At 42.0% G+C, this 24,654-nt stretch overlaps 1 protein-coding gene across 1 annotated transcript in view; it reads left to right on the top strand.

Moving 5' to 3' along the window:
- The first annotated feature begins 12,766 nt into the window (after nt 1-12,766).
- ABCB11 (ATP binding cassette subfamily B member 11) overlaps nt 12,767-24,654 on the top strand; it is a 71,865-nt gene continuing 59,977 nt past the window's right edge. Inside the window, exons 1-5 of the mRNA XM_047770443.1 lie at nt 12,767-12,842; nt 14,430-14,448; nt 17,327-17,378; nt 18,180-18,418; nt 24,004-24,091. Coding sequence (XP_047626399.1) covers nt 12,767-12,842; nt 14,430-14,448; nt 17,327-17,378; nt 18,180-18,418; nt 24,004-24,091 — 474 coding nt within the window. The remainder of the gene's footprint in view (nt 12,843-14,429; nt 14,449-17,326; nt 17,379-18,179; nt 18,419-24,003; nt 24,092-24,654) is intronic.

Below are 24,654 nucleotides of genomic sequence, written 5' to 3'. Positions count from 1 at the left end.
ACCTCAGCTCTCGTCCTGAGTTGACAGTTTTCTCCAGTATTTTCACACTTCGGCTGTGGTCAACAATTTCACAACAAGGTTAGCAAAGTTTTATTGGGAATCTTCTTACAATCAAAGGTACAATCCCACAGCTGTGCTGCCCTTTTGGTTTTGTGTAAAGTCCTTTTTCCTGGGTCCTAATTGGTGTCAAGTCCAATATTATTATATTTGCCTTGCCTCATAAGTCAACCACCCCCAGGATTCTCAAACCAGTTCAGATAGGGGAACCTCAAGAAATCTTTCTTACCTTTGCTGACCTTGGTATATTGAGATTTTAACCTCTAAATAGGATAACTCACAAAACTGGGGCTAAATCACAAGCTATCTTATATATAGATTTCGGGAGAGACAAACAGTAGTGTAACCTGAATTTCAAAGAAAAACTTATAGCAGAAAAAATTTAAATTGAGAAAATTGGATCTTATCATTTAATTTGACATTTTTTAGTTTTTATTTATTTATTTATTTATTTATTCATTTATTCTTAATATATATATTTTATTTTCCCACTGTACAAGCAAGGGGATCAAGTTATCCTTACATGTATACATTACAATTACATTTTCTTTTCCCCACCCTTTGTTCTGTTGCAACATGAGTATCTAGACAAAGTTCTCAATGCTACTCAGCAGGATCTCCTTGTAAATCTATTCTAAGTTGTGTCTGATAAGCCCAAGCTCCCAATCCCTCCCACTCCCTCCCCCTCCCATCAGGCAGCCACAAGTCTTTTCTCCATGTCCATGATTTTCTTTTCTGAGGAGATATTCACTTGTGCTGGATATTAGATTCCAGTTATAAGTGATATCATATGGTATTTGTCTTTGTCTTTCTGGCTCATTTCACTCAGTATGAGATTCTCTAGTTCCATCCATGTTGCTACAAAAGGCATTATGTCATTCTTTTTTATGGCTGAGTAGTATTCCATTGTGTATATATACCACATCTTCCTAATCCAATCATCTGTTGATGGACATTTGGGTTGTTTCCATGTCCTGGCTATTGTGAATAGTGCTGCAATGAACATGTGGGTGCATATGTCTCTTTTAAGTAATTTGACTTTTTTTTTAAATTAAAGTGTAGTTGACTTACAATGTGCCAATTTGTGCTGCACTGCAAAGTGACCCAGTCATGCATATATACACATTCCCTTTCTTATATTATCATCCATCATGCTCTATCCCATGAGACTGGATATAGTTCCCTGTGTTATACAGTAGGACCTCATTGCTTATCCATTCTGAATGTAATATTTGCATCTACTAACCCCACAGTCCAAGTCCATCCCACTTCTTCCCCAACCCTTAGCAACCACAAGTCTGTTCTCTATGTCTGTGAGTCAGTTTGTTTCGTTGATTTGATGGTATTTTCTGCAAACTGAGAAGATCATGAAGTAGGAGAGGGTTAGCTCAGAGAGGTTGGGACCACAGGTTTTTGACCCACTGATTGTAAGACCTTGGGTGGATTTTTTTCATCTCTCTGAGCTTCAGTTTCCTCCAGTATGAAATGGGAATGCTAACAAATGCACCTAACTGGTATGCTTGTCAAGAAATACAAATAAAGCAGTAAAATGGTTAAACTCTTCAGCTGAAGCAGGTACCCAATAAGGGCTCGACAAGCGTGGGTTGTTACTATTCACTGCTGAAGGCCATAGCGAGGTGTGTTTAGGAAAGGGTTAACTCAGGCAGGGAGAGAGAGAAGAAATAAGAACATTTGAGAAGATGGAAGGACCAAGAAGAGGGGGAGAAGAGCAGATGTGGGTGGCAGCACAAAGCCACTGGAGCAGCTATATGTGTTTATTTGATTTAGATTTCTGTTCATTTGAACCTTTTGAAAAATCATTAATCTCTACTTACACAGGGTTTCATCTGGTAGGTAGAGCCTGAGGTTATTGAATGTTCAGGCCAGGGTGCAAGGGTCATCTGAACGCTCAGACTTTTGAGCAAAAGGCTGTTTCAGATGTTCTTTGAAGTTTATCTTTCTCCACGAAACATGGGGGCTGGAGCAGGAATATCAGGGGCCTGCAACCTAAGGAATTTCCAAGGATAATCTTTCAAATTGAGGAGGAAAAGCTTAAAGGTCTTTTTTTTTTTTCCTACCTTGTTATTTTTTGTTTTTGTTTTTTTGTTTTTGGGGGGCCACACTTGCGGCATATTGAAGTTCCCAGGCTAGGGGTAGAAGTGGAGCTGTAGCTACAGGCCAACACCACAGCCACAGCCACAGCAACGCTGGATCCTTAACCCACTGAGCAGGGCCATGGATGGAACCTGCATCCTCACTGATACTAGTCTGGAACTCCTCTGCCTTGCTATGTTTTAAAGTAACTTTTCAAAAATAATGGCCTGTAAGAAGATTTGGACACAGCCAGAATTGCAGTGCTTTTGCCATTCACCCCCAACTGGCACCTCCCTTCCCTTTCCAAAGCCGAATCAACACTTTCCAAAGCCTGTTGACAGCCTCAGAGGGCTTCCCAAGTGCACTCTGTGTTTGGGATTATTGTTTTGAGCATGCTCAACCTTTCCTCAGATGTCACTGAACTCTGCTTAGGCCCGCCTTCAGGGCATTGACTCTTGGGCAAATAGATAGTGTTCTCTAAAAAGCTTGAATTCTTTTCAGGGCTTTACAGCAATGAAAACTGAAGTTGGAGCAGGTTGGAACACCTGACTCTCCATAGTGGAATCCATCATTTCTTCTGGCTTCTCTAAGTTCACGTTCACAGGTAAGTGACTTACACTATGACATTTGAGGACTAGGTTTTGCAAATCCATTTCCTCTAAGTCAAACTTTGTGTGGTATTGTGTTTCTGATTCACTAGAGGCTAGCCTCTTGTGATGCAATAAACAATATTACGAGGCTTGGCTAGAAACTTGCGGAATACACTATGGATTTCATAATATTATGTATTATATAGATGACTCGGTTGCTATCTCATTTCTAGACATACCTTTTTTAAATGCATCAATTCTCTTGCAAATATGAGTGTGTGGCTAAGTATATAGGGGTATGTGGTACAAATGGGTGAGTAGATTGATAATCTGCCCAAAGTAAAAATGCCAGTGAGCTTTTAAACTTGGCTTTATGAAAGCACAATTCTGTTTGCACTGACCCACACAAATCTTACCCTAGAGAGCTGGTGCTGGTTTGACACAGAACGGTATCAACTCCATTCTCTTAGTTTTCAATAATTAAGATACTAAAAAATATGAACTCTGGATTCATGGCTACTGGAGGGAAAGCTGGATTCTAGAATCTAATTTCCAGTTTTTGTTTTCCCTAGCCAGGAGAAATCACATGTTGCTAATGATTTGAACACACTGATCAAATATCATTCACATTTAAGACTAGGAATAAAATGCAGTAGTTCTCTTTACTTTTTTTTTAAGTGCCGTCGTTCTAAGTATTTTGAGAGGAATAGCTTTCTACACATATTAGCGACACGTTATAATGATTATACTTAGAACTCTCAATATTGGGATCTAATAGTGGTAATTATTAAACTTTTAAAATATTAACTTATTTACTTGTCCGATAGAGGTTCTTTCAGCCCCACCCCCACCTCATCCACACCCACCACTCCAGACTCATTTGCCCCCCTCCTATTCTGTCCTTTAATACTCTTTTTCTTTTCCTTTTCTTTTTTTGCCGAATTTTAGGGCCATACCTGTGGCATATGGACGTTCCCTAGTTCCTGGGCTAGGGGTCAGATCAGAGCTGCAGCTGCCAGCCTACATCACAGCCACAGCAATGCAGGATCCGAGCCACATCTGCGACCTATACCACAGCTCACGGCAACACTGGATCCTTTGACCCCACTGGTCGAGGCCAGGGATGGAACCTGCATCCTCATGGATACTAGTAACCTGCTGAGCCACAGTGGAGATTCCCTGTCCTGTAACCCTTTTAATTGTCTGTTTGAAGCCTCCATCTCCCTGCCTAAGAGTTACTGTTTACACACCCTTCCCCCAACTTGACTGTAACCCCCATGAATAATTTGCCTGTCCTACTACTAAGAGTAATGGTGACAAATATTTGCTGATGAATACTGAAAGTGGATTTGGAAGTAATTTAGGGAAAAAATTGGACCACTTGTGGTTTTAAAAGACACTGAAATTGCTAGAAAAATGCCAACTTCCCTTGTAGGAATCAATTATTAGGGTTCTGTGGCTTCATGAAGATGAAGGAACTATGCAGATAGAGACAAAGGAGAGCTGGGAGTACCTTTGGTGTTAAATCCTACTTTCTTCCAGAGCAGCTCATTAGTTCTCCATCTCAATTGTGCCCTTGTGAAGCCAGGATATCCGTGCGCCCCACAAGGATCACTGTGCATTCCCTTCTCTTCTCCATCATTTGCAGCCCCCAGGGTTGAAGGAGCCTCAGTTTTATCTTGTCCCAGGATAGTGTCTCCACATTGAGGACACACCGTCACCCCACAGCCTGCTGAACTGCAAAGCAGTGTTCTGCTATTTGTCTTGCTCCTTAGCAGAAATCAAGATTTCTTTCCTCCTCTAATGGTTCTTGGGAGAAATAAATCATTTGCTGGCTTGTTTTTTTGGCTGCGCTTGAGGCAGGCATAAATTCCTGGGCCAGGGATGGAACCCACTCCTCCCCCCCTCCTAACTCCCACCTGCAGTGACAATGCTGGATCCTTAACCTACTGAGCCATCAGGGAACTCCAATTTGCTGGTTTTAATGATAACAAGGGTGCCCCTCCTACATCCCTAAATGTCAACAGTGAAAGGCATTTTAAGGACTTTTTTTTTTTTTTTTTCCTTCTTGGAGCTTCGCCCACAGCATATGGAGGTTCCCAGGCTAGGGGTCGAGTCGGAGCTGTAGCTACTGGCCTACACCAAAGCCGAGGCAACACCAGATCCTTAATCCACTGAGCAAGGCCAGGGACTGAACCTGCATCTTCATGGATGCTAGTCAGATTTGTTTCCACTGAGCCACAACGGGAACTCCTTTTTTTAAAAATTGGAATTTGTGGCTTTGAATGTGACTTCCAAATTCAAGAGGAGCAGGGGTTGTCCTGCTCTTCCCAAGGAGCTCAGGAAGGGGAGATTGTGGTGCTGGTGGCCTCCGATGGTTTTACAGAGAGGAAGACAGTACAAGAGAACTCACAGGGTGATGGGGGGGCGGGAAGCCACTCCACTCCTGAGTCGGTCCTCAAATCTCCTCAGTGGCTGTTAGGGCATTTAGACTCTCCTTACCATTGAGCCTGAATGTGGAAAGATCTCAGCCTCTTCCTCCTGAATTCAGTCTGGGCCAGAGCAATATATTTCAGAGATAGCACTACGGAGAAAATGAAATGGAATACGCGGAACGAATCTCCCCAGAAAATTCAAAACTGAGAGCCCTGGTAGAGTTGAGAAGCCATCTCCTAAGGGGACAAGAGCCTGGGTACTGTTGGCTCTTTGTTTGGGTCACCTCAGGTCTGTCTGCCAGGGAGTGAGATGAACTTTGTATGTTCTTGGTCTTGCAATCGAGAGTGCACCGCGGCTTGGTCTGGGGGATTTCTGTCTTTCCTAACCCCATCGCCTAGTCTCCCTGGGTGTGGGCTTATCAGAGTGCTGTGTTTTTTTGTGTATAAATATGAATATATCTTACCCTTTTCTTTCTTTTTTTTTTCTTTTTGCCTTTTCTAGGGCCGCTCCCACAGTATATGGAGGTTGCCAGGCTAGGGGTCCAATCGGAGTTGTAGCCGCCGGCCTACGCCATAGCCACAGTCACGCCAGATCTGAGCCGCATTTGCGACCTACACCATAGCTCACGGCAACACTGGATCCTTAACCCACTAAGCAAGGCCAGGGATCGAACCTGCAACCTCATGGTTCGTAGTCTGATTCATTAACCACTGAGCCACAACGGGAACTCCATATCCTACCCTTTTCTTGCCCCAAAGTTGCTATTAGTTCCCACTGCTCTAAGGATTTGGTCCTAAATCCTCAGCATTAAGGATGATGAGGCCCCAAAGAATCAAGGCTCCACACCCTCCAGCGCTACCCCACCCATTTTCCCTTAGACCCACTGGACACCCTTGGGGTCCTTGAACCTCTATGTTGCGTCTCAGTTCTGGGCCTTTGCACGAGCCTGGAACACTCCTCTCTCTCTCTGGTTCCCTTGGCTGACTTGTCCCATCTGCAAGGTCCCATGCTAAATGCCATGCTTCCAGAGCCTTCCTCAACTCTCTATGCAAGGGCAGGGCCCTGCTTGAGGGTCCAGGGGCTGCCTGTGCTTCTTCTTTACTCAGTCATCATGCTGATTTCCTATGTGACCCCTGTCGTCCCTGCCACCATGTCATCTCCCTGAGGACAGGCTGCTCGGAGGGCTGGTGCTCCATGGGACTTTTAGGTTGGGAAAATCAGGTCCGTAAAGATTTCTTCCTGGGCTTCAGGCTGTTCTGAACTGACCTCAGAATACTGGGTTCTGCAAACCATTCTGTAAGGGGTTAGACTGGGAATGTTTAAAGCCTTGGTAGAAAAATGGAAATAGTCATTGTCACAGCAACTCAACTCTGCCATTGTAGCCCCAAAGCAGCCAAGGACAACATGAAAACAAATGGGCATGCCTGTGTTCCCATAAAACTTAGTGCACAAAGACAGGCAGTGGGCTGAATGCTCCTGTTATCCTCACATACTTCGGCCTGGAAGGATTCCAACTCCGGGGAAAAGTTTTTTTTAGATGCCTGCACCCACAGCATATGGAAATTCCTGGGCTAGGAACTGAATCTGAGCTGTAGCTATGGCAATGCCAGATCCTTTAACCCCTGACCGAGAATCAAACCCATGCCCCTGCAGTGTCCTGAGCTGCTGTGGTCAGGTTCTTAACCCCCTGAACCACAGAAGGAACTCTAACAGAAAGCTCTTCTATTTTTTTTTTTTCCTCTCTTTTTTTGGCCACACCCATGGCATGTGGAAGTTCTTAGGCTGCACAAGGGGTCAGATCAGAGCTGCAGCTGCCCGCCTATACCGTGGCCACAGTGATACCAGATCCAAACCTCATCTGTGACCTGTGCTGCAGCTTGTGGCAACACCGGATCATTAACCCACTGAGTGACGCCAGGGATCGAACTCAAATTCTCAGAGACTATGTTGGGTTCTTGACCTGCTGAACCACAAGGGGAGCTCCAGGAGAGTTATTCTCACCTCAATGGTTTTTTCCCTTCCTTTCTCCCTCCTTTCCTTCTTCCTTCCTTCCTTTTTCTTTCTTCATTCATTCGCTCCTTCCTTCCCTCCCTCCTTTCTTTCTTTCTCCCTTCCTTTTTTTTCCTTTCTTTTTCTCCCAGTTCTCCCACAGTGTCAACAGCCAGATGCTAGTGTTGATCCAGCCTTGGTGAAGGTTAGCTGGCTCATCTGTTGCTCCAGGCTGGTGTCTTGAAGTCAGACTGGCAAGCCTTGTTGTCATGGCCCATGGCAGGCTCTGACATGTCGTAGTCTTCAGATCTTGGATTTGCTCCTGGTCTGGCCTGTAGAACCCTGTATCTCCTCTAGTTATGACAGCCTCAAACCCCTGTAGCACTTCAGCTTTAGCCCCTCTTTGAGGTCTGTCAGTATCCCAGGTTCTCTCTGGCCACCCATCCAAGTGCTGTTCTCTGCCTCCTCTCTCCTCCTCGGCAGTGATCTTCCAGAAGGTCGTTGTTTATGTTCTAAGGTAGAAAAGTCTTTGGTGTGTCTACCAACAAAGGTCAAGAGACTGTCCTCTAAATGTGGATTTCTGTGTTGATAAGATTACACATTTTATCAAAGAAAAAGCAACCTCAACCCTGGATAGTTAAATCGAAGTGCATGAAGTAGGTTATAGACCCCATGCCATTTGGCCAAGGGGACAGTGGTGCTGGCCTAGGCAGTTCTGAATACTTGGGGGATTCCACAACTAGGGTGTCAAAATCTGCTGACCAGTGTTTAGAAATCTTGATTTCCAACTTTAACTCGTAGATTCTCTGAAGTGTATTGAAAAGACAATTTTTCTGGAAGACCTTGAAAATTCACATTCTGTTCCCAAAGAGATTTTTTTTTTTTTTTAGAGATTAAAATTATTTACTATGGAGTTCCCGTCGTGGCGCAGTGGTTAACGAATCCGACTAGGAACCATGAGGTTGCGGGTTCGGTCCCTGCCCTTGCTCAGTGGGTTAACGATCCAGCGTTGTCGTGAGCTGTGGTGTAGGTCGCAGACGCGGCTCGGATCCCGCGTTGCTGTGGCTCTGGTGTAGGCCGGTGGCTACAGCTCCGATTCAACCCCTAGCCTGGGAACCTCCATGTGCCGCAGGAGCGGCCCAAGAAATAGCCAAAAAAAAAAAAAAAAAAAAAAGCCAAAAAAAAATTATTTACTATATAAAGAGGCAGAATGAAAAGGAAATAGCTTGGTACTTTATTTTCAAATCTGAGTTCTTTTGTGGGGGTTAAAGTACAATTTTGTTACATAAATTGCTAAGAAACCCTAATTTAAGGGTCCCGCAATGTACAATACACTTATCGCTTTCGCACACTTCAGGAAGCTCAAGGATATATCGTTAGCTTAGATGCTGTGGATAATAGCTGAGGGAGTAGAATGAGTGGACATTGCATGTGCTTGCACTCTTAAATCATAAAAGGACCAAGTTGAGGAGGAGGCATCTCTCACTACCCTGTACAACAGGTGCATTTATCACTGAAGCTAGATTCTCGCTGTTTCCAGGGTTTCAGAGACCAGCAAAGATATTCTCCAGCACCTGCTGTGTGAGTTTCCCCAGATCTCATCTAAAAAAAAAAGGGAACTAACCAGTAGAGGAAAACATGGTCTAATGATATATCTTAGCACATTTATAATGATATGAGTCCATTCATATAACAGCTAGTTTTGGAAACAATTTTTTTTTCCTGGAAAATACCACAAACAAAGCCTTTGTTTATTCTTTCTCATAATTTTTTTTTTCTTTTTCGGCCACACCTGTGGCATACGGAAGTCCTCTGACCAGGGATTGAATCCAAGCCATAGATGTGACCGATGCCACAGTTTTGGTAATGCCAGATTCTAACCCATGGCTCCCAGCCAGGGATCAAACCCATGCCATAGACACCATGTCTTCTTTATCCATTCATTCATTGATAGGCACTTAGGTTGTTTCCATATCCTGGCTATTGTGAATAATGCTGCAATAAACATGAAAGTGCAGATTTCTTTTCAATACTCTCTTCGTTTCTTTTAGATATATGTCCAGGAGCGGAATCACAGGATCCTAGGGTAGTTCTATTTTTTTAATTTTTTGAAGAGTCTCTGTTCTGTTTTCCATAGTAGCTGCACCAATTTACCTTCCCACCAACAGTGTGCCAGGGTTCCCTTTTCTCTACAACACTGTCCAGCCAACCCTGTCTTTTTGATGGTAGCCATCCTAACAGATATGGGGTGGTATCTCCTTTTTTTTTTTGATTTGAATTTTCCTGATTATTAATGATGTTGAGCATTTTTTGATGTGCCTGTTGGCCATCTGGATGTCTTCTTTGGAAAAATGTCTTCTCAGTTCTTCTGCTGTCAGTGTCTCTGTCTTTTTGTTCTATTCAGGCTCTCAAATGGTTGAATGATGTCCATTTGCTTTGGTGGGCCATCTTCTACCAATTCAAATACTAATCTCTTCTGGAAATGCCCTCACAGACACACTGGGAAATAATGTTTTATCTGGGCATCCCTTAGCCCACTCAAACTGACACATAAAACTAACCATCCCACCAACCTCAGAAGGTCACTCTGAGACCAGGATAAAATGAAACAAAGCAAGGCCAGTTCATAATTCTATCCAAACAGGCAAGAACGAGGTCAACTTGCAACCTGCACAGTATCAAACATCCCTCTCTCTTGATAAGTGATTGACAGCTATTTCTTCACCAAATCATAAAGTTGCTCTGACTTTCTGACAGCATTTAATGTGGAACAACCTCCCTGCCTTAGACCTTCTCTCAGATCACCTAGCTAAAGCCCCAATCCTATTTTAGTTTCTTCATAACACCCTCTTATTGAGACACCCCAGGGTAGTCTCCCTCACAGCAACAAGAAATAAATCCAGATTATTCAAATACAAGTGAGTTCCTGGTGGTCTCTGGCTGAAGGGTATGAATTTTTGTCTTTGAGAATGTTACTTTTTCATAATAAAATGGAGATCACAAAAATCATTGTGTTTAGAAGGAAGCAAAATGCAAGCAACCTTAATGCGAAGTCTAATATACAGAATTGCTAAGGAAATACAGAGGGAAATTGAAGACACTAGGTTGGTTGATTGTATTCTCCTCCTTAATAGAAGATGTGTTGCTACAAATGACCCCAGAAGGATGGGTGGAGAGGGGGCAGGGACTTGGTCGCTAAGCTTGAAGGGCAAAGGTGACTTTAGCTGCCTTCTCCTTTTTTGCCAGTTGACTTACATACAGACACAGTGTCATGTCATTTTCACATCTGTCCTGCCAGGTGGATTTTACTACCACCACTACCATCTCCCTGACTTAAAAGATGGAGAAACCAGGGCCTGGAGAGTGGGTCAAAAGCATATCCAGCAACAAAGGTGAAGCCACAGGCAGTACCAGGATCCATGAAACTCCAAAGTTCACGGGCGAGACACTCACTACACCAGTGGCCTCTAAACACTGCCAAATATTTGCACACCTGTCGAAAGAAACCTTTTTAAATGAAGAGCTAAGCCAGGAAACAAATAGTCAGAGACTGGATTTTTTTTTAAGTCTCATTTTATTTTTTGTTTTTTGTCTTTTTGTCTTTTAGGGCCACAACAGCAGCATATGGAGCTTCCCAGGCGAGGGGTCTAATCAGAGCTGTAGCCTCCGGCCTACACCACAGCCACAGCAACTCAGGATCTGAGCCAAGTCTGCGACCTGCACCACAGCTTGCAGCAACGCCAGATACTTAACCTACTGAGCAAGGCCAGGGGTTGAACCCACGTCCTCATGGATGCTCGTTGGGTTTGTTACCACTGAGCCACAAAGGGAACTCATGCTTCTTAATATTGAGTTTGTTTGTTTGTTTACTTATTTATTTATTTATTTATTGTCTTTTTGCCATTTCTTTGGCCACTGAGGTTCCCAGGCTAGGGGTTGAATCAGAGATGTAGCTGCCAGCCTATGCCAGAGCCACAGCAACGTGGGATCCGAGCCACATCTGCCACCTACACCACAGCTCAAGGCAACCCACCGAGCAAGGCCAGTTGACTTACATACAGACACCTCATGGTTCCTAGTCAGATTTGTTAACCACTGAGCCACGACGGGAACTCCAATATTGAGTTTATTTTAAAAACTTTTCTTATAAATCATATTGATAGCTACCATCATCTTGATCGTACCTTTGTTTGATATGATGTAAAGAGAAGGTTATTTTACCTCTGTGGTCTTCCTCCCCAGAACACACAGCTTCTGTCTAATCATGAGAAGTGCAGCTGATAAATTCCAATTTAAGGGACATTCTACAAAATAACTGCACAGTACTTCTCAAAACTCTCATCCAAAAAAAATTGGATCCAAGATCATCCAAAAGAAAAAAAAATTATGAGAAATTGTTATATGCAAGAGAAGTTTAAGGAGATTTGACAACTTAATGTAATATCTTTCCTCCACATCTTCACAACACTTTGTACTACTGGATATTTAATCTTTGCTAGCATTCCAATTAATGGTTTTAGTAATCATCACTGATCCGTATCCAAATTTATTCATTGAGTTGCAGCATCATAATTTTTCTAATTTTCTAGGCTTTTAAACATCAAGAATGACTATTAATTCTTACTGAATATTATTCTGCATCTATCAAAATGATCAGTTTTTTTTGATATTAGACAATTGTTGCATTCCTAAGATCAGCATTGCTCACTGTTTTTTCATAAAACTGCTCAATTATATTGAACATATTTAGCATTTTTATTTTTTGTCTTTTAGGGCCTCACCCACAGCATATGGAGGTTCCCAGGCTATTCAGGGTTGAATAGGAGCTGTAGCTGCTGGCCTACATCACAGCCACAACAATGCAGAATCCGAGCCGCATCTTCGACCTACACCACAGCTCACCACAACGCCGGATCCTTAACCCACTGAGCAAGGCCTGCGATCGAACCTGAGTCCTTAAGGATCCTAGTCAGATTCGTTTCCACTGAGCCATGAAGGGAACTCCGAAGCATTTTAAAATCTATTTTCAGAAGTAATTATGATTCTATTTCTTATAACATTTCTTTTTTTTTTTAATGTCAAGATTATACTTGTTTTATAAAATGAATTGGTAGCAGTTCCCCTGGTCCATGCTGGATCCAAATTCTGGATCCAGGGGGTGCATTACAAAGGAGCACAGCAGCCTACTCACCAGTATTTGGGTGTTGTTGGTTAGCTACAGTGACCAAGACTGTTACCAGTTGGTCGTGCCCTTCTTGTGTTTTTTTACTTAAAGTTGTTAAAAAAAAAAAAAATCCATCAAAGAGACAAATGAGCATAGATTAGTAGAAAAAATAAATAAAAAGCAACTGTCCATCCCTCAACCAAAGAAAACTGCAATCAGCGGTTTGGGTTTATCTTTCATAATGATTAGACTCTTTCATGGGGTTATTAGCCAATGAAAAAAAATCTGCTTTTGTCTGAGACTGTTAATAAATGTTATTTCTTGAACCAAATTGTTCTTTTGTTTGGTTACTTTGATTAAAGAAGAGAAAATCAATAATAATTGCAGTACCTCTTATTTTATTTTCTAGGGTTGCCGGCTGTGGATTGCAATCACTATGTCTGACTCGGTAATTCTTCGCAGCGTGAAGAAATGTGGAGAGGACAATTACGGTTTTGAGCCAGACAAATCATGTAAGTGGCCTTTTTCTCTTACTATCTCTTATGTGAAGAGGGGTGAGAACAAAGATGGAACAAGCTAGTACAGGTTCCAGGAGCAGAGGAACCTCAGCAACAATAAATGGAACCGTTACTGCATGTTCTTTTTACGAACTCTGGGTGTTTCTCCCCCAGATCCCATTTAATGGAATGTCTGAGTGTGCTAGGTAAGAATTCACAAAGCCTGTGTGAGTGAAAGCATCTCACCCCGAAATATCTCTTTCCTGGGTGGAGTAGGGTTGTTCCAGCACTGGCTGTTATTATTACCTTTATTCATATAGTGTTATAACGGAGTATAGTAATACCTATTTAGTGAGCTCTGCTCCCCAAGAGGAATAGTAGGACGACTCTGTTGGCCAGAGTGAGGGAATGTGAAAGGGGGCCTGTAGCACTAGCGTGTGGTGTATAGTCAGGACAGATGCTTCTAAGTGCTTATTATTATTTGTTTGGAAAAAATCCTCTGATTTTACATTTTACAGAAGATGAAATTGAGACCTGGATACATTCTTTTTTGAACTTGGCAGAGATCACATCACTAATAGTTAATGGAGCCGTAATCCTAATCCAGTTCTGATTCCCAAACCTAAAAGTTTAATCTCTATCTACACTGTAATGAATGCCTCTTTACTCTTTTTTGTTTGTTTGTTTTTTTGGGAAGTGGGGGGGGACACCACACCATTGGCATATGAAAGTTCCCAAGCCAAGGGTCAAATTGGAGCTACAGCGGCCGGCCTACACCACAGCCACAGCCACAGCAACACCAGATCCCAGCCACTTCTGTGACCCACACCACAGCTCAAAGCAATGTTTAATCCTTTAAGTCACTGAGCAAGGCCAGGGATCGAACCTTCATCCTCATGGATATAATTTGGATTCTTATCTAGCTGGGCCACAATGGGAACTCCTCCTCTTTACTCTTACTGAAATGAAGTGAAATAAAACTAAGCTAAATGCCAGAGAAGCCAGGATGTGCTGTCCGGTGCAATGGTTGACATCAGCACCTTGGGCTCCTTTCCCCATGGCTTCCCTGCAGCCATGACCCTGAACCTTCCCTTTCATCTCCTCCTCCCCCTCTTCTCTGACCTACACTGGGGAAAATAATATGTGGCTCAGTCCTATGGCTTCTACCTGCATGGTGATGTCAATAGCATCTTACTGTCTGGTTGATTTGTGGTCTATATTTTAGGTAGATAAATTCAGCTGTTTCTAAAGGACAATAAATAAATATTAACTTTATTTGTTAGTTCAGAAAATTAGACTTTTCTCTAGCTAATTTAGAAGTGTTGGTCTCCAGTTGGCATTCCAAAGATAAAAGGATTTCTTTTTCTGGAGAAAAGTTAAGAAATGTAGTCAAGGCAGCATTCCTGACTGTGAAAGACTATCTTCTTCTATAATATGGAGGGAGAGAAGGAGGGGGGAGGGATAGAGGAGAGAATCGAGTAATTAATTTGCATTGTTCCGTGAATAAAAACAACTGTAGGAATGTTTTCTAGAGCAAAATTGTTAATGACTACGTTTTGTCATTGTTATTAACTCCTTTATGCACTGTTTTTATCCTGACAGCGAATGATAAGAAACAAAGGTAAGTGGTTGTTTCAACAATGCATCGCATTTTTCTAGAATAATTCCCTAATATTTCCATGAAAAGCACAAAGAAGAAACAACATTTTCATACACATTGTACTTCCTATGAGTGGTATATGTATAATCCATTCTTTTTCTCTTTAAAACTTTGATAGAATTTAATTTCAAAACCCTTTGAGGATATCCCTTTTGGATTAGGTCCCAATCTCCCCTGCATGTCCAGGTACACCACAGAATTGTTTGTTTGTTTGTTTTGCTTTTTAGGGCTACACCTGTGCAGATGGAAGTTCCCAAGCTACTGGTCAAATTGGAGCCACAGCTGCTGGCCTACACCACAGTCACAGCAGCACCAGATCCTTAACCTCCTGATCCAGGCCAGGGGTTGAACCCACATCCTCATGGATACTATTCGGATTTGTTTTGGCTGTGCCACACTGGGAATTTTTGACCTAAACATGTGGAGGGAAAGTTGGACAAGTATGATTTTGTGGGCACAGCAGAGGTCCCTAAACCCCAATTTTCTTCTACAAGCAAATAGTGGAAACCTAAAATATAGTTATTAGATACTTCTTTAGTTTAAGAGTTTAAATTCTCGTATAAAACAAATGTTGGTTAATCATTCTTCAGCACGAGGGCAGGATTAATGGAGTCTGTTCTAGAAGACAGAAGGGAGGCACAAGCTAAGTTTCAGAAATCAAGGTGGTGGAAAGGGAGAAAGGCATTTAAGAAATTTTAGGTAAGTCATGACGGAGGGAGGTGGAGGATGTGGTAACATTAGCTTTGAACTTGAAACAGTAGGGTCAGCCTGGGAGCACCACTCTTTTCTCACTGAGTGGGAAAGAGATGAAAAGGGGCATGGATGCAAATGAATGAGCTGCCATGAAAGGATGAGCGGAAAGGTTGAGTAAGAGCTTTGATTTTTAGAAGAAATGAACCTGTCTCTGGGTTACCACATAGTAAGGTAGAATGAGAAGATCTCAGTTGAAGTTTGACAAAGCTGCAGAGGGGGGTGGGAGCATCTGTAGAGGGATGAAGTCCAGTGTTGTGGGTTGAGCCAAGGCTGGGGAGCATACTCTTCATTCACTCATTCACTCATTCATTCATTTCACTAATCTTGAGTGCCTACTAGATACCAAGCAGTACTATAGGTGCTGAGGATATAGAAAATAACAAAATAGGCCCCAAATTTCCACCGTTGAGAAACTCACATGTCCTTGAAGAGCTCCTCCCTCAGCAAGGGAGACATAATAAACACCATAAATAAATAAAATATATAACATGGTAGCTAATTTTTATCATCCCCTTTCTAAGAAGAAAAAAATAAACATGGAAATGGAGATTTGAAATGACATGGGGTGAGAGTTGAATTGTTAAAGTCTTTTATTTATTCATTTATTTATTTATTTTTAATAGTTATTTCCCCAATACATTTTTTTTCTACTGTACAGCATGGTGACCCAGTTACACATACATATACACATTCTTTTTTTGCACATTATCATGCTCCATCATAAGTGACTAGACATAGTTCCCAGTGCTACACAGCAGGATCTCATTGCTAATCCATTCCAAAGGCAATAGTTTGCAAAGACTAAAGTCTTTGGTCATGGAAAGTCCCATTGAGAAGGCGACTTCTGAGAGAAGGTATGAAGGAAGCGAGGGAGTTGGCCACAAAAGTATCTGAAGAAAGAACATTCTGGGAGAATAAGTAGCAAGTGCAAACACCCCAAGGTGTGAACAAATTTGACACAGACAAAGGAAAGCAAAGAGGTGGCTTAGGTGGTGAGAACTGGAGTGCAGGAAAAGGAAACAAAGCTCAGAGAGTCAACTGGCCAGGCCACAGAGGGATTTGGACGTTGCAGCAAGGATTTGTGATTCTACTCTGAGCTGGAAGGGAAGCTCAGGGCAGTCTAGTGCTAAGCATGGCATGTGGCAGCCTCAGTGCAGAGGGTGGAGAGGTTGTCTCTGGAAAGCTCAGCAGCCCGGCTTCAGGAGGAGAAGGGGAAACAGCCAGATGGGTACAGAGGTGGGGTTTCTAAGGATGGATTTGGAGGAAAAGATTGAAGATGATAGTGAGAGTGTGGTCTGAATGGCAGGCAATGGAACTTAGGATGCCTGGGGAACAAAGCAAAACCTTGATGGGGTTTAGTGACTGTAAATAAATGGAGGGTGTAAGGAACTGAGAGGCTCAACTGAGGTGACACATAGGTGTGGAAGGAGGAAGTGAGAAAACAAGAGGCACTGGTGTCCCAAAGAGCTGATGGAGTAGAGGAGTTCCTGGTGAAAACAATTCAAGGGTGTATTCATGAATGGATGACTCAGGTGGAGATCCCTGGAGTTGAAAAGTTCAAGGAGAGGTTGAGTACAATTTCATGAGAAAGAAAATAATCAGAAATAATAAGCAAATATGATTTTATGGGAAATGTGGGAGTTTTCTTGAATTTTTCATTGTATAAACCCTACATACTGTAGTTGTAAAATTTTTAAGTGCTAGATGGAAACAGATAATCCAATCACCTCTATCTGCAAAGAAATGTAGATAGAAATAGGTTGGGGTGTCAATGCTGAGGTCCAATAGCTATTTGTTATTCTAACAGAGGATACAGAGTACTTTTTATTTTCTCTCAGTACCTCTCAGAAAGACCTCAGTGAATCTCTACTGAACATGACATAGAATGACATAGAAATCTCTAGAAGAGGTAAATCTGAAAATAAAAGCCTGTCTTTAGGATACCAGTTTTGGCAAGGATTTCTCAGCCAGTGGGGGCTTTCTTTCTTACTCAAGAATGACTCACAAAATCACCCTAGAGAAATCTAGGGAGAATTTCTCCTTGCTTTGGAAAAGATGTCTTGTAAGTCCCTGTTTTCCCCCTCAGGCTACAAGATGAGAAGAAAGGTGGCGGCAGTCAAGTTGGCCTCTTTCAACTGGTAATAAAAATGTGCTGATTTACCGCACAGGTTTTGCAACAGTGAGTTGTTCAGATCTCAGAGGAAATGTTTGGAGGAAATGTTAACTCTTTAGTCATATTGGCAGGTTTTTAACTACAGTGATTACCTTTTGAGTCATAAACTTTGTCTATGCGATAGCAGGCTGAATAGCCATTAGAAATTTATTGCTGATTAAACACACAAATCCTACCATCTGGAAGATAAGAAAAGTGTTCTAAAAGATAATCCCCAAGTCCATAATTATGATTTTAGTAAGGAAAATTATCGCAGAAATCACGTCATACATTTTATTTTTATGACAGATATTTAGAAATTCCATAGTATAGGTATTTCCCCCAAATCTGCATAGACTGGAGGCATTTCTAGGTACAAATAGATGATTTTTATCGTCAGCATCAGTTTTGGGAGCCAATTTATGCTATTGCCGAATAATCCACATCGTATGTATTTTTGACAATAGCATCAGTACCAGTCATTTTTTCCCCCTTAAGTTGGAGATGAATAGCTAAGAACTAGGGTCAGCTCTTGAGATAATAAAAAGGGAATTAAGAGACTAAGAAGAAAGTAACGTGAGCTAACAATGTAAGAGTCTAATGACTTAGGTAATTGATGTATCATTTATTTCAATATTAGTGAGAACTCTACTGTGCATCAAAAATGGTTCCCTTAAAACATGGTGTTGAATACTATTTATCAGAATTTAGTAACTATAATTATGTAGTCCTCCTGCCTCTCCTGCTTTTCACCCATAGATGATCTCTGAATCCTTTGTTTTTCAAGTTTCGGTTTTCTTCAAAGACTGATATTTGGCTGATGTTTGTGGGGAGTTTGTGTGCATTTCTCCATGGAACAGCCCAGCCAGGTGTGCTACTCATTTTTGGCATGATGACAGATGTTTTTATTGGCTATGACATGGAATTACAAGAACTCCAGATCCCTGGAAAAGCATGTGTGAATAACACCATAGTATGGACCAACGACTCCCTCAACCAGAACGTGACAAATGGAACGCGTTGCGGGTAGGCTGCTATTTTCGCTTTTCTTTGCTCATAACTTAATCCAGCACCTTAGACCCCTCAGCCGTGCTGCCTAGTTTTTGCTCATAACTTAGATGGTAACTCAAAACATGTAAAGAGAACCTTATTGACAGAGCCCACAGAAACAGAAATTCATCCATATTTCTAGAAATTACACTGCCCTGAGGTTCTTTCTATCCTACTGAATCTTTAAATCCTAACAAAAGACCAAACTGGAAATTGCCCATTAAATACATCACCCAAATTTCACCACTTTGTATGTCATAGGCTGGATGATGACACTACTAATACTTAATGCCACTAGGAAGGTGACCCATGCATTTTACTTGAGTCCCTGTCAAGTCTCATATCTAGGACTTCCTTTTCCCTTCCTTCCTCCCTCCCTCCCTTCCTTCCTTCCCTTCTTCTCTTTTTTCTTCCTCCTTCCTCTCTTCCTTTTTTCCTTTCTCCCTCCCTTCCTTCCTTTCTACCTTCATCTCTCTTTTCCTTCCTTTCTTTTTTCTTTCTCTCCCTTTCTTCTTTCTTTCCTTCCTTTCTTCCTCTCTTTTCCCCTTTCTTTCTTTCTTGTGTTTGTTCATTCGTCCTTTCTTTCTTCTCTTTCTTTCCTTTCTTTCTTTTCTTTCTCTTCCTTCTTTGTTTCTCTCTCTTTCTTCTCTTTCTCTTTCTCTTTCTTTCTTCCCTTCTGTTCCTCAGCTGCTGTGACTATGGCTGATGACCCACTTGATCCCCAGGTGCTCTCTACAATAGGAATTTCATCATTATTGTGCTGTGGGACTTGGAGTAGGGGCTGGCGGTTTCAGTTAGCAGTTGAGTTTCTGTAGTTTCTGGGGAAGAGTACCATGGAGCTCTGAACAGAAAATAGCCATGCAGAATTAGCCAGAGCTCACTGTGCTCCTGTCCTCTGAGTGATAAGCCCAATAGGCTGCTCCATAATCAGTGAGTCCTCAGTGTGCACAGGGTTGACTCACTGTCATAGCATGGACTTTGCAGTCTGCCTCAAGCTGCCTCGGGGACAGAACAAGCTCATTTGCACGTATGAACACATTCAAGTTTGAGAACCAAGGGCAGGGCACATCCTGGCTAGAAAGACACTTGGAATGTCTCCCCTGAGTGAATTTATATTTTTCTCCTTCATTTGAAATTTCTTCTACAGGCTTGATTTCATATTAGGAACAAATCCTTCAAATCACGACTGCACTTCCATAATATTATTTACTGTTAGGGTCTTTCACTCTTTCAACCAAAATCTGTGGAACATCAGCTGTGTACCAGAAAAATGAGTGAACATCCAGGGCATGGTGATGTCTTGTGAGTCACAGCCCTTATCTCTGTGGAGCTCAGGTTTAGCTAATGAGGCCATCATGAACTCAATGACCATGCAAATAAGTACGTAGTTATAAACTGGTTAGTGCTTGACAGAAAAGGACAAGGTAACATGTAATGTGCAAAATTAGCCTTCAAAAAATAATAAGCCTACTCATTAGAAGTAAATTTCCAATGTTTAAAAATGTATATTTCTCTTCCAAATTTGGAGGTAGGACTCAAAACAATTTGTGTAAAAGAGAGATTGTCTTCAATGACAATCTTTTAAGTTTTTCATGTATGTTAGAGGACAGAATTGAACTGATGTTTATGTAGTGATGTAACTACAAAATGTAAGCTAATTACTTTCCTCTTTGAAAAAAAAAATCCATTCAGATTTATGTATGATGTAAATTGACCCCAATCATTAACACTCATGAAGATAAACTCTTCAAAGGAAAATTCCTGAAGTATATCCTGTTATGTCTTAAAAACTGGAAGTAAATGTTAGAGGGACCTGAATTTGAGACATAGCCAAGATAGCAAGTGCTCATAAATATCTATTAGATGAATTAAAGAATGAATCTGTCTTTAACGTCTGCATCACTGGTATCTGTTAGAAAGGAATTCACCATGGCTACCTATTACTTGCAGTATATTTATTCTTACTGGGTCATACACTTGAAGGTGAGCAAATAATTAAAAGCAAATAGGGGCTTTCAGAAATTCCTCGGCTTTGGCTGAGTTCACGATATCAAACATGCCAATAGATATTTGTCTTTTAAAAAAATTTTTTTAAGGAGTTCCTGCTGTGGCTCAGTGAGTTTAAGAACCCAACAGAGCATTCGGATTCGATCCCTGGCCTCACTCAGTGGGTTAAATATCTGGCGTTGCCACAAGCTATAGTATAGTTCACTCTTCCTACAGTGTAGGAAGTCCATATGCTGCAGGTGTGGCCCTAAAAAGGAAAAAAAAAAAAAAAAAAAAGGAGCTACCTGAGTGAAAAACAAACAAACAAACAAAAACTATTGTGGATTCTCAGAAACGAAAATGTAGCATTCTGGCAGTAGGTTCCTGGTGTATGTGGGTATTCTCTAAAGCAACTTTACCTGGTGATAAACTATGTGTCCATAGGTCAATGCCCCATGCATTAAGGCATATGGACCCTCCAACATTTTGAAACTAGGATATGGACACATTTCTGCCAATTTTGGATACTCACTCTAAGGTGTCAGTGCTACTGGGTCCATAGTACATACGATTGAAAGGAGGGCTCCTGGTGAGGCAATGCACCTTGTCATAAAGACCTCCTAGGTATTTTCAGTGGAAAACCTAAGGCTTTAGTAAATCTGCAACCTTGGAGTAACTTGAGTGATTCAGCTTTATGGTACCTTTATTTTTTAAAACAAGCAAGGCAAGAATCCTTATATCATTGTAAAATACCTTTTACCTCTTCCCTCTAATTGTCATTTTTTCTCCCCTCTTCTCTCCTCAGCAAATGAGTCAGAGGAATCTTAATTTATCCAAGTAGGCATATGTCAACTTTGCTGTTAAAAAGAAAGACATTCTGTGGTCCAAATCACCTGCATATTTTATAGACTCCTTTCTAGGATTTTATAATCACCAGCGTTTTCCACCATGCAGATGATGAAGAGTTTGATGGGCAAAGAAACCAAGCCAGGCTCATCTTTTCCTTCTTATCAGTTTTTCTCATAGGTTTGTCCTGTTGTACCAGAAATATTCTCAAGCATTCTTTAAAACCCTAATAACTTCTTCCCAGGATAAAATAGAAGTGAGTTAACCATTTAGCTCCAGATGTGTGAAAAGAATCACAAAGTGTATATTCTATGCACGGCTGCTGGCAGTGATGCAATTCTCCTGAACTTTGCTCCAGTAAATCTCACCACTGGCTTATTGCTCAAAGCTCAGCCTTGGTAGGCTTGTTCATACCTGGCAGCAGCATCTTTCATGACAGGCCCTCTCTCACCTCTGCTCATAGTGTCTGTAGAATAAATGTACCACTGGGTAAAAATAAGTAAAACTTATTTATTTATTTAGGGCCACACCTGAGGCATATGGAGGTTCCAGGCTAAGGGTCGAATCCAAGCTGCAGCTGGCAGCTTACACCACAGCCACAGCTCATGGCAAAGCCAAGTTTGTGACCTACACCACAGCTCATGGCAAAGCTGGGTCCTTAACCCATTAAGTAAGGCTGGGGATCAAACCTGCATCCCCATGGATACTAGTCAGGTTCATTGCCTCTGAACAATGACAGGAACTCCCTAAGTAAAACTTTGTGTGTGTGTGTGTGTGTGTGTGTGTGTCTTTTTGCCATTTTTTGGGCCACTCTCGCGGCATATGGAGATTCCCAGGCTAGGGGTTGAATCGGAACTGTAGCTGCTGGCCTACGCCAGAGCCACAGCTATGCGGGATCCGAGCCGAATCTGCAACCTACACCACAGCTCGCGGCAACGCCAGATCCTTAACCCACTGAGCAAGGCCAGGGATCGAACCCGCAACCTCATGGTTCCTAGTCGGATTCGTTAACCACTGAGCCATGATGGGAACTCCTATAAGTAAAACTTTTTGACAAATGCCCACAGTTTTCTGTTTTGGGACATCAGAACTTCATTTCACAAACAGAAAACCAAGAGTATGGACTCATTTCTATGTTAGAAATCTTTACTCATAATACTGCATTATACACTCTATACAAAGGTACTTAGCTTTTGTAAGGGCCTCTGATTGTGGATACTTATGTATAAACTATGGTTTTCTAGGTCTTATTCATTCCCAGGGTTCTTTTAAATCATCATGAAAGCTGGCAATGTGGTGGACACAGACCTATTACCTGGTTTGGAGATTGTCAGAGGGGTTGACGGAGACAGTTGTTTCCCTTCCTCATTAGTATTTTGAAAATCAAAGAAAAATCAGGAAACACTAGTTGAGAACTTACCACGTGTAAGGTATTGTCAGGCTTCAGGAGTGAGGACAAGCGGCTTACACCCAGCTGTTGTCCTCAAGTAGCTTCCAATTTACCAGCAAGAAAAATGTAAATATACTCAATACAATATATTCAATACAAAATTGAAAAATAGTGCAAGAAGGCAATAAAACCCTCCATGGAATGATAGTTTGTTTTGGATTAAATAAATTATACCTAAATACTCGGTCTGAGTTCAGTAGAGAGAACAGTTCAAGCTTGGGTTGCAAAAACAGGGCTTGATAGAAAGCAGAAAGCTTGTCAAAGGAGAGCATCGGGCCAAAGACGCCACTTTCTGATTCTCTGAAGAAATGGACACCATTTAGCTTGTCTCCAAGGATCAGACCTGTCATCAACCAATATGTTAATTTGCTAATGATAAAATTTCTTATGTCCTGAAAGCAGGTTCAGAATACTTTTTTCCTCCGATCCCCATCCCTCTCAATTCCAGTCCCTGCGTCACAGTGTGATAGTTGTGATGGGAAAATGCTACAGCACTTTCTGGCTTCCCCACAAGTTCTTTGACGTCAACCTTAGAAATTGTGCTGGAGGGAGTTCCCTGGTGGTCTAGTGCTTGAGGACCCAGCATTGTCAGTCCTGTAGCTTGGGTCACTGCTGTGATGTGGGCTCAATCCCTGACCCGGGAACATCCGCATACCATGGATGTGGCAAAAGAAAAAAAAAAGTGGAAATTGTCCTGGAGAGTGAGGCTTCCTGGACTGTAGTCAGCAGAAAGACTGGACTAATAAAGCGTTTTTCTCTCTCCGTGGGACGATGACACACATTTCTTCCTGTGTCACTCAGAGGTGACACTGTTGCTCCTAGCGTGGGTAACAGTAAACTTCCTGATTTACAGCACACATCTCTCTACCTGTGTCTTTTCAGACATGCATCTGCCTTTTTCAAACATTTCTCTAGCTGTGATTGCACTATCACTGCATAATGAGCATGGGTGAAAGGGGCCTCAGTGGACAGAGTACCAGGCTGCCTGCCGTCTAGGGTCCACTCACTTCCAACAGTTGCTCCTTAACTACTGCACAACCTTTGCCTCTCTGCCTATAAAAATGAAGGAGGTCGGCATCTTTGCTACAATTGGTACCAGTGAGGTTTACGTGGGGATGTGGTTGGAGTGACCATAATTCTATGTAGATAAAATGCCTTACCCATAGTTAACAGAAACATATAATACGTATATTTTAAATTCCTCTATACGCACAAATGTCATCTTTGGTAGCTTGATCCTACCTGTGAGTCTTAACTTCCCCCCCTCCCCCTTTTGAAGGTTGCTGGACATTGAAAGCGAAATGATCAAATTCGCCAGTTACTATGCTGGAATTGCTGTCGCGGTGCTTATCACAGGATATATTCAAGTTAGTGGTGTTTTCATTTTATTTGGTTCAACATTTGGGTTCAAAGATATTACAGTGAAATACAAAGTGTGTTCTTCAACTCAAAGTTATTCAGAGGCCCCAAGGACCACAGTTTTGTTTCGGGGGTGGGGGGTGGGCACGCCACAGAGAATGGGAGGATTCTGACTTTTAGTTGGCAAGGAGGATAAAGCACTGGTCTAGATAGATGGAAAACAGACCTTTAATTTCTTTTTTTCTTTCTTTCTTTCTTTTTTTTTTTTTTTTTGGTCTTTTGTCCTTTTTAGGGCCACACCCGCAGCACATGGAGGTTCCCAGGCTAGGGGTCGAATTGGAGCTGTAGCCGCCGGCCTATGCCAGAGCCACACAGCAACTCGGGATCCGAGCCACGTCTTCGATCTACACCACAGTTCACAGCAATGCCAGATCCTTAACCCACTGAGCAAGGCCAGGGATTGAACCCGCCACCTCATGGTTCCTAGTCAGATTTGTTTCTGCTGAGCCACAACGGGAACTCCCAGACCTTTAATTTCAATGTCTCATCCTCCCCTGCCCTTCCTGCTTCA

This window comes from Phacochoerus africanus, chromosome 3 (genome assembly GCF_016906955.1).
Source record: "Phacochoerus africanus isolate WHEZ1 chromosome 3, ROS_Pafr_v1, whole genome shotgun sequence".
NCBI classification, from domain to species: domain Eukaryota; kingdom Metazoa; phylum Chordata; class Mammalia; order Artiodactyla; family Suidae; genus Phacochoerus; species Phacochoerus africanus.
The sequence above is the reverse complement of the archived record's forward strand: the minus strand, read 5'-3'. Positions and strand labels throughout refer to the sequence as shown.